General features: G+C 37.1%; 1 protein-coding gene across 4 annotated transcripts; it reads left to right on the forward strand.

The window, feature by feature from the left end:
* On the forward strand, positions 1 to 8,394 carry LOC122314630 (ankyrin repeat-containing protein NPR4-like). 4 transcript variants are annotated; one of them, XM_043130158.1, is made up of 8 exons: positions 1 to 156; positions 1,013 to 1,356; positions 1,624 to 2,088; positions 2,330 to 2,482; positions 2,693 to 2,800; positions 6,059 to 6,142; positions 6,390 to 6,817; positions 7,715 to 8,394. In XM_043130158.1, exons 2-8 carry the CDS (start codon positions 1,023 to 1,025, stop codon positions 8,321 to 8,323), a joined length of 2,181 nt encoding a protein of 726 aa, XP_042986092.1. In that variant the 5' UTR covers positions 1 to 156; positions 1,013 to 1,022; the 3' UTR covers positions 8,324 to 8,394. The 4 variants fall into 4 exon arrangements, with proteins under 4 accessions (XP_042986092.1, XP_042986093.1, XP_042986094.1 ...); XM_043130159.1 differs by having other exon boundaries at positions 6,095 to 6,142; XM_043130160.1 differs by having other exon boundaries at positions 2,381 to 2,482.
* Positions 8,395 to 10,942: the final 2,548 nt, after the last annotated feature.

A 10,942-nucleotide genomic window follows, 5' to 3' on the forward strand; every position in this document is an offset into this window, starting at 1 on the left:
TTATAAGCCTTTTTGTTTGAACTTATATATATTGGGGATGCCCAGAGAGAAACTAATTAACAAGTTACTCAGAATTATATTAATATATATATATTTTCCCTTAGGCGCAGCACTTTCGGGATTGGAAGACAGCCATTATTAATCCAGCCCTGGCCTGTAAGTATATCTATAATCTTCACTTCGCTTATGCATTACTAGGTAGAAGAAAAAAATCACTTCCTTCTGCAATAGAGGAAAAAAAAAAAAAACAGAGATCGTTAGTTATAATGTAAAACTATATCGTTTTTAGTTTTTCTCACTGAAGTTTTGAGAACGCCCGGGATCAAAATATATAGCTTGTTTCAGATGATCATGCATATATGGTGAACTGGAATTAGTAGTTGAAGTACTTTAAGGGAACTAATTAATAGTTGGCTAAAAGAATGTTAGATCCTATTAGAATTCTGTAGCTGCTAGCTATTGTAGTAGATATGCGTTCATATTAAAAAATTTGTAATAATGAAATAAATTAGATGAGATGGTTTCTCAATCCAAAAGCCCCTAATTCTAGACTAGAATTAGAAATTTTGATATTATTGGTAGTCCATTTAGCCATTATTTTTTCATGATTATCTCTTGTTGTGGATATATTTGTTCTTCCATGTTCACTTACTCACAATTTGATACCATGTTGGGTGATTGACACACACATTTAGTCTATTAAAAAGAGGATATACTGCAGTGGCGAGGAAGATATGTAGTGTATCTGGGTTCAGACCTTACAAAGATTACTCAATATTACAATTGGAATTCCTTAGAAGTGATTAGTACGTACACGTATATAAATGATTATAACTTTTCATTCCCAAACAACATAAAATTGAGACATTACGTCAGAGATAAAATGGCCTTTGAAATTTTCTATTCTATTAGAGACCAGAGTGGGGAGATGTTACACAATATACGGAATGAGCATACCATGATTTCTCTATATGTTCCAAGTTTCATCTAAATATATAATTCTTGATTTTAGGAGATTGAGCATGACTACAAATATCCTCTCAAGCACAATTGTTCTTGAGGCTCTTAGAGATGACAATTACGAGAATTGGAGTGCTTGCATTCAAAACTATTTCTTGGCACAAGATCTTTGGGACATGTTCGAAACAACTACAGAACCTCCAAAACCAGAACAAGTAGTGGAATTCAAAGGTTGGAGGAAGAAGAATGCTGCGGCTTTACATGCAATTCAAATTTCATGCGGAGTGGAAATACTATCTAAGATCAAGGATATTAGTTCTGCCAAAACTGTTTGGTATACATTGGCTAAATTAATGTGCCAACCACCTAATCCAAAGGTTGAACCAAACAATCCTGGTACTCCCTTTCTCTGATGTCTCTCACAATGCCCTTTTAGGCAGATTCGATATATGTGAAAATATAAATTGTTGAAATTCGGGCAATTCTTGCTTCAGCTAAGATAATCCGCCAGGTGGAATTGAGAAAGCAGTTCTTGAAGTTCTAGCATTGATGGCTGATCTAACATGTCATTGTCATCGTAATCAGCAACAGCTAGCTAGTTAGCATAAGTTATTAATACATTCAACAACACATCATGATCTTGGATATCTAAAATATATGTAGGGTATTCGGCACTAAAAGAGGCTTTGCAAAGTGCTGATTGGGAAACTGCAACGGACTTCCTTAAGCACCATCCCAATTCAAAGACCGCAAAAATTACAACTTTAGGCAAGACCGCTCTTCACGTCTCTGTTGCGGCGGGACATCTTCGTATAGTGGAAGAGTTGATGGAGCTATTCTCGGAAGATGAGTTGGAAGTACAAGATAATAACGGTAACACTGCTCTAATGGAGACAACTTATCGTGGACAGTACAAGATGGCAGAGCGCATGCTTAGAAAAAACAAGAAGTTGATCAGAATCAGATCTAATGGGGACAGATATCTTCCAGTTGTTAAGGCTATGAGATATGGCCATATAAAATTGGCTCGCTATCTATATTCTCTTACTCCTCTGGAAGATCTTGTGCCAGAAAATGGCACTAGCGGTACAACACTTTGTAAGGCGGCTATATTCAGTAAAACTTTTGGTAAGAATGCTGAATTTCCTCGATCAAACTATACATATGAAAAAGGTGTGATTTGTGTTGGTTTAGGGCTTGCAAAGTCTCGCTAAGTCTATTTTAAAAATAAATGTAGACCCACCAAAACTTGTTCTTAGCATTTTCATAATGGAATCCAATTTTAAAAGGATTGTGCAAAGTTTGCATATCCCAAACTTATATTTAACATTACTGTTTTGTGTAAACGTACGTGCGTACGATACAACAGATATTGCTTTGGATTTGATCAGGCATTGTCCACGTTTGGCTCTTGCTACAGACGGCGCCACCCCTACGTCCCCTTTACACGCATTAGCTTCTATGCCAAGTGCATTCCCGAGTGGAAATCGGCTTGTGTTTTGGAAACGATGGATTTCCTCTTGTTAGTATACGCCCACACTCTTTTATCCATTTTCTGTTACTTAACTTTTAAATGCTAGATAGCTCCAAGATAGAAAAGTAGTACTAATGCTAGCTTATACGTGAAGAAGTACACATGCATGCATTAATAATTAACATGGCATTAACCTTTTTATTTATAATTATTTTGATTGAGATTGATCATTAACATGATTTCTTTATTATCTGAAAGGTATACACATTCAATCGTCTGAGACCAATACCAATGAAGTTCATTTGATCGTTCATAAAGAAGATCAGGAAAGCCAAAGTGATGTAGAAAAAACTAACAGATCATCAGGTATGTACTTAGGTAGTAACGTAGTCTCGCTTATAAACTCTCTTTCCCTAAGGTTTTTGGCTTGCAATAATTGATCATTAGGCTTATATTTTGGATAAGTTTATTCTCTATTCGGCTTATATTAAACATGACATAATTGTTGATGCAATTTCTAGCAATAACTGCAACGTGGTTTAATGATCACCTGCAGCCAAAATAAACACCTTGGCCATGGGGAACCGACTGGGGTTGCCTCCGATGGTTAAATCAGAGAATAATTGACTTCTCTGAGTGAATAGTGAATGAATACCTCCTAGAACATACCTAGTAGGCTATTTATAAGGATCAAGGTGTTCTACTATGACAAGACCATTTCTGGGGCACAATACTTGGTGCTTAGTATGGTATGTTATCTCTATGGATTCTAATCTTAGTGGGATATGGTTCGTTGAGTTTCCATATTGAGCGCAACGTCTTTCCTAATTTTATATCTAGGCTCGTATGATGCATTTTGTGTAGTTTAATCTTTTAGCCGCCATATGTCATGTGAATCTCACGTGATTCCTCCTTTGCTCACCATCTAGTCATTCCTCACTAGCCACATATATATGTACCCAACAGTTACCTCGCACATTATCACCACACATGTTGGCAAGAACTTTCTTTCTACTAGCATCACCAGTTTCGAGTCAATTGCATTCCCCTAAAGACGTGTCCTTCTAGTGTTGTGCACAACCTATTTCTTTGGGCATCCCTTTTCCTTGATGATTCGTTTGCCACCCATGCATTCTCCTCATCGTGCAACGCAAAATTCGATGGCTCGCGCATCTAACAAATATCACTCTTGTGTGCAATGTGAAATGCAAAATTTGTTTAGCATGATCTCCTACACTTCTCCATGTGGCGTCCTATTCTAGCTTGTTGCCTGCATTCTTCTACCGTCCCATCTTCCTATAACTGACATTCTTCTTGTTCTTTCTTACTCCTTTGCATTTCATGTATCCTCCTTTCCTTGTTTTCCTCTGCCTTTGACCTCTTCCATCTTCAAGTACTTCACATTTCTCCTACCTCAGTAGCTCCCAGAAACCCTTCCCTTAATGCTTCTCAGTCTTCTCAATTGTGTCGATTACCAGACGTATCCCACAAAGTTGACTCCTCTCAACCTATTGCTTTTGAGGGTAATCATTGGACCGCTACCACTACCTAGGTAGATTGGATTGTGTGAGGGAGTGGTACAACATCGCTCTATCGGTGATACTGATCCTTCTCAACTCTCATTACGACATTGTCTACTCAGAGGGGGTTACCGAACATGTCAAACTTTACATCGGCATATTCTTGATCGGGATTAGTAGCAATAAAATAAAATAGTAAAAACTAACAATAAAAATAATTTGAAATAAATAGTCAATAAATAATAACAAGAAAAAAGCACAATAAATTAAATTACACAACTCAAGCAGTAAAAACAATAAAATATTATAATATTAATAATAATAATCAATTTAAAATAAAAGAACCAATAAAATAATCAATAAAATAACTAATTAAAAACACATGAAAATGAGGGATGTCACATTGGGCCTTGAGGGAATGCCCTAGGCTGAATGGTGTTTGTACTCCCTTTACAATGGTTCGATCTTCGTAACCCTCATAGTTGCTAGTGTGTGTGGTGTGTGTCTAAGGAGTAAATGTCGTGTGTGGTCATAAATGCTCATGGCCGAGAGCCTTATTAGAAGGGAGGTCCCTTCTTCGAAACCATAGTGTTGGCCATGTGTCACTTAGCCTTCCAAATTTTCTTTCACTTTCGTTCTTTCTAGTAGTGGTTTAGTTTTCCTTGAGTGGAAAACCCTAGACTCTCATGCTTGACAAGACTCATCATGGTTGAACCAAATATTCCCATTAACCATTTTCAACCCAAGAAAATCCTTGTGAGTGTGTGTGTGCTTAGGAGAAGTGAGTGTAGAAGGCTTGGAGATTCTTACCATGCGGCTCTTTCCAATTTGGGATTCCTTGCTCTCCTCCCCAAGCCGTGTGTGTGGAGTATGTTTGGATGGAAAGCGAAGTATGGTGTGAGGCTTGTTCTTCCTAGGGTGGACAGGTTTGAGAGAGAAGAGGGAGGTGAAAATATGAAAATTAGACAAAATTACCTTCGGGGGGGTGTAGGGCGCCAGCCCTTTAATGAAGCCCTTAAATATCTCCTCAATTCCCCCACATACTCTATGCCTTATCATTACTCTGGTTATGGAAACCGAAGGATCCTTGTGCATGGGAGCCATGTCATGGCATGTTGCTTCCTCCCTTGGCCAAAATCTTCCTTCTTCCTTCTCATTATTGCCCTTCTCAAAAATGCCAAAAGGTTCCTCTAGCATGGATTACAAGTGGCATGGCCCTTTGTCCCAACCAAAACCCTAAATTGTCCTTGTTATTCCCCTATGTGGTCTAGGTTCAATGAGCCCAAAGGTCACCATCTCCCAATTGGCGCCTACCTCCATTATCAAAACCCTAAATATTTTAGTAGCCGAGTGTCACTAGTTCTTTTGGGCCTCCTTGTGAGCTTGGACGCCTAATGCACTAGCAAGAGGATGATAACTTACCTTACCAATCCCTTTGAGCCAATTTCTAATTGGGCTAAGGCTAAAAGTAATGAAAGTAATGGGTGATAACTTGGCTAAGTCCGGCTCATCACACTAGCCCAATAGTCTTTTAGTTGCTGGATCCAAAATGTGATGAATGGACTCAATCCAAAGCATTACCTAGAACATAGGGTTATCGATTGGAGCAAAGCACAAAGGTTTAATAATGACTAAATTTTCCTCAGTTTAAATGTAACAAATGCCTTTATATATACAGACCACACATGCCTTTATATATAAGATCCTAAAATCTAAATACAATTCATAACAATTTTGGAGAACTGAAAAGATAAATAAAACAAATGTAGTGGAAAAATCAAAATTAAGGATTAGTAATCCTTTGTAGAAAAGCATATCTATTATTACGAAGAAGTAAAGATTCATACTTTTTAATGAGCAAAAGCTAGAGAAAGCCATGTGAAGTTCGATTATGCTTCCTACGTCAAGAACATAACCATATTCATGTAGATCATAATCTTGATTTGGTTGTAGATTTAGCAGATTCTAAAACATTACCCTATTAGCTTGCGTGATTTATGGGAATATGAGCAAAGTTCCTAGTATTTTATTGTAATATTAATTAATGTTGAGAAAATTATTATTTATATATACCTTGATTTTGTTTCTCACACAATCTTCTTAGGTGTGAAAATTATCAAATTTCATTTCTACTTTGCAGTTAGAGGTCTATTGTGCGGTCTAGTTTCAAAACTCATTAGCCTCATCGGTACGTATATCTATAAGAAAAATGAATTTTTATGATCAATTTATTACAACGAAAAGACTATATCTAATAGTTGCGAATAGTCTTTTCGTTATAATAAATTGTTCACAAAAACTCGATTTTCTTATAGCGGTGTGTGTGTTTTAACACCTAATTGATCTCATTTCTTGAAACCTTTTATCGTTTGTTTTTCTATGTGCTATTTCATCTGGTTAAATTGTTAATTGTGAATGATTGTATGTTGACATAGATACGGAGCATTTATATAAAATGAAGTTGGTCCATGAGCAATCCCACGAACTTCTACGTCTTATGTGCAAAGAAGTATCAAATTCATATCAAGATGAAATGCATAATGGTGAAATTTATAGTGTCATTCATTGTGCTATCAAGGAAGGGATTTTTGAGTTTGTTCGCGACGTTCTCAAAGCAAATCCAGATCTTTTGTTACTCCGCGATGAAAATAAAAGAAACGTATTTATGTTCGCTGTTCAATGCCGTCAAGCTAAAATTTTTAGCCTTGTATATGGACTGAATCTGAAGAACAGAATGCTAAATACTCGAGATATCTTCAAAAATAAGATATTACATTTGGCAGGGATGCCACCAATATCCAGTGGGCTTGATCGCATCCAAGGTGCAGCATTACAAATGCAAAGAGAAGTACAATGGTTTAAGGTTATCTCTCTGATCACTAATTTGCATATTTATTGGTTATACTCTCCTCAATTACTGCAAAATAATTGTGCAAACATAAACAAAAGCTATAAAATCAGCATTTGTCCCAAAATTTTAGATAGTTTGTATAGTTAAATTATATCTTAACACTCATTTCAAGTGTACATAGGCCACTCGTTCTTAACGTGTGGATCTAATTTGTGAAATATTATATTTAACTAATTTGGGTAAAGTGTAGAGTCAGGATTAGAACTCAAAATCTCTTTCTAGCATTATGTTAATTCATCATTTGTCTCAAAAACGTAAATTGAGAGGAATAAATAGATTTATATATTTAAATTATGTCTTAATAAAAGCTATTAATATGGTCAAGTATTATATACTATTTAAAGGTACATTCCTTAGGAGTGCAAATAGGAGTAAATTACGGACTCTGTTATTTTATATACAATAATTGCATTAGATACATTCATAATGTGCCTATGATGTATAACTAAGAAGGTTACATTTAAACGATTGATGGTTGCTAACTAAGAATTTTGATAATTTATAATTCTTGCAATAACTCTAGTCATTTAATTATTCAAATCACATACCATATATCAATTTGAACAGTTGTGTAAATGTTATACTTATTGAGATAATTGAATAGGAGCTTCTTTACACCCTAAATCTTTTTAATAATTGATTCATAGTTCTAATTTTGGACCCATTCAATTATTTTATTTTAATTTTTTCATAGAGTCTTGATTTTTAATATGAACTAACTACTAAAATTCTAGCGGTAAAACTATAAAGTTTATTTTTATTTTCCTATATTACTTGCTTCTTTTCATTGACTGATATGTAATTCTATATTTACTTTTATAGCCGCCTTATAATTTGTGTTAACTCCAGGAGGTACAGAGTGTTATCCCTCCAAGGGATAGTGAAGTAGTAAACAGAGATAATAAGACTCCCCGAGAATTATTTATAGAGCAACACAAGGACTTGTTGAAAGAGGGGGAGAAATGGATGAAGGATACAGCAAATTCTTGCACAGTAGTAGCAGCTCTAATTCTTACCATTATGTTTGCTGCAGCATTTACCGTTCCAGGAGGCAACAACCAAGGCACAGGCTTGCCAGTATTCTTCAATAAAAGATTGTTTATGCTCTTTATGGTATCTGATTCGTTATCACTCTTTTCTTCTGTAACTTCAGTTTTGATGTTCTTAGGAATCCTCACATCCCGTTACACAGAAGAAGATTTCCTCATATACTTGCCCACAAAGATGATTATCGGCCTTTCTACTCTTTTTTTCTCCATAGCAGCTATGATGATAGCCTTCTCTTCTGGTCTATTACTTATTTTAGATGAACAATCATTCATGGTTATTCCTGCCATATGCTTCGCTAGTATTCCTGTTGCCCTATTTGTATTGATGCAATTCCCCCTCCTAGTAGATATGTTCATTTCAACCTATGGATCCGGCATATTCGATAGGAAAATGAAGCCTTGGTTATAACTTAAATATTTGTATATTCTCTTCTCTCTCAATACAGATTACTAATAAATTTCCAACTGATTTGTGTTACATATATAGGATTACTTTTGCCTTTTAACCTAACAACAATCCATCAAATTATAAGGTCATTTAGTCTGTTATATATTTTACTTTTTATCATCTTAACTTTCATAGTTTTGTGATTAATTTTTGGATTGATATGTATGCCAAAGCCCTGAACCGAGTATACAAGTCAAAGTTAATGAATCCATTGTGGTGTCATTGGAAGCAAATTATAGTATTATACTATTCCTCACACCGTGCTACTCTTCCTTTAACGTGAAGATCCAATCATAGAGCATTTTCATAATTTTAATAGAAAATACAATAATACAATAATATCAATAACAATTTCTATAGGAAAAAACCTACCAAAACTCAAAACAATAGTTATAATGAAATAAGAATCCTGGTCCCCTAAAAAAAAAAAACAAATAGAGCTTCATCGTCATAGAAGTCATTTCAACTAGAACCCGCCTATAGGTAAATAAGACTCCTAAAAAAAAAATCATAAATGCTCATATCATCCTCTCTAGCAATCTCGAATGTGAATAAGGGCATAAGATTCATAATAACATACAGTCTTTTAAACCAAGCTTTAAGTTTCTACTTTCTTTCTTGTCAACTTGTATCTTCAAGTGCTATACCATATATATCAATATTTTTCGTAGTCTTATACTTTTTGCTCAATTGAACAATATTGCTTGACATTCAAAATTACTTTTTGGACTTAAAATATTGCTACACATTCAAAATTACTTTTTGGTGTTCAACTCAAGGATGTCAAGAGCTCAACATAAACTTCTATATGCATCTCGGAAGACTGTTTTCCCCCCTCTTCTTTGGTAAGGGCTGGCGAAGGCCCCTAAAACTCCTTAGGATGGGTAGCCCAGATTGGGTAGGCGCTAGGTCATTTGGGCCTCTAGCCCACGAACCACCTATTAGGGAAGCAACGAAGCAGTGAATAGACACACATGACACTACCGCTTGTACGAGCCTCCAAGACAAAGACAAGGTTATGCCATGGTGGCAACACGGAGACCTCCACAAGTAACATGATGTTAAGGAACACCTTTGATCAAAAGAGTGAGGTAGTGGTGGCATTTCCTTCCCACTACCCAACAAAGTCTGAGGACATGGACGAGGACCCTCTAATCTGCAATACGACGGCGTGGCGCTACAGAGATAGGGGAGCCTTGTCAAGAACATGGTGTCTCGTACAACAAGTAGGTTCCCTCCCTGCGAAGGGATTGCCTTAGCTCAATATATAAACCCCTTCCCAGGACTGGAAAAAGGTTAAGTAATATAATCCTCCTTCAACTTTTCATACGCTTTGATGTATCCAAGAAAAGAACTAACTTAAACATTGGAAGTGTCCCCCACCACCGCGAGCTCTTGCCTCAATGGAATTCACAAGTCAGCGAGTGGAACAACAAGTTGACCAGGATATGAAACACGCTTCAACAATGGCACAATCTATGGGATGTAATCTTATATAATGTGTCATTCATATGCCTACTACGATGCATTCACACACCACTTCTGAATCGGAGGAACCCTTGGGGAACATGAAAGCAAGATTCGTTGAGATGGAAGAGGTAGTCAAGAGACTGACGGCGGAAGTGGAGAAACGCAGGTGAGAAAACAAGACCTTAGGAAGGGGCACAACAAGGTCGATGGTGATGCTGAACCAAGCCAAAATGAACATGCAAAGTCGTGGAGTATGGTAGGGACGAATGCTATAGAAGAAGAGAGGTGAAAGAAGCACCACGAATTCTAGGGCTCATGAATAAATATGAGGAGATTGCCAAGAGGATGGGTGTGTCACCTTCGGTAGACCATCTACTTAACTGTACCGACCTGCCATATAGCGCGAAGGTCATGGTGGCACCCCTTCCTCCCAAGTTCAGAGCCCCTCAAATGGACATGTACAATGGGTCCAAGAACCCCCTCGACCACCTGGAAACCTTCAAGGCCACATCCACGTATTCCGTGGAGAGATTGCATGCCGAACCTTCCCACTAACGCTAAAAGGTGCGGCAAGGGGGTGGTTCGCCGCACTACCACCAGGGTCAATTGATAGTTTTGGCTTATTGGCTCACCTTTTTTTTAACACAGTTCATGGTGAGCAAAAAAGGAAGAGGCCAACAGCATACCTCCTAACCGTAAAGCAAGGGGAAGATGAAACCCTAAAGGCATACTTATCTCAGTTGAACAAAGAGCAAATGACAACAAGTGACCAAGACAAGAAAATCACCTTGGCTGCCCTCCTAGGAGGAATTTAGCCTAGAAATTTGTTCATGGTAGAACTAGCAAGGAAGACCCTTACGACGTTGTGCAAGTTCATGGACCACTCTTATGGTTTTATTAATATCAAAGATAACCTATGGGCACTAATGGCACCCAGAAAGACCGAGTTAGAGCAAGCCAACCAAAAAGCTAGTGGGTCCTCCTGCAAGAAAGCTACTGAAAAAAAAATGAAAAAACACAATATGATACGAGGGGAGGCTAGAATGGGAAGCCTAAACCACTAGGGTTGAGCCACGCCCACACTAACCTAGCATACAAGAAGAGAGCAAG

This window comes from Carya illinoinensis, chromosome 1 (assembly GCF_018687715.1).
Source record: "Carya illinoinensis cultivar Pawnee chromosome 1, C.illinoinensisPawnee_v1, whole genome shotgun sequence".
Lineage (NCBI taxonomy): Eukaryota > Viridiplantae > Streptophyta > Magnoliopsida > Fagales > Juglandaceae > Carya > Carya illinoinensis.

Coding starts and splice junctions, on each gene's coding strand:
- LOC122314630 (XM_043130158.1), top strand. CDS start 1,023: ATGACTACAAATATCCTCTCAAGCACAATTGTTCTTGAGGCTCTTAGA. Junction 2,801..6,058: donor AAAAACTAACAGATCATCAG/GTATGTACTTAG, acceptor CAATCTTCTTAG/GTGTGAAAATTATCAAATTT. Junction 6,143..6,389: donor AAAACTCATTAGCCTCATCG/GTACGTATATCT, acceptor ATGTTGACATAG/ATACGGAGCATTTATATAAA.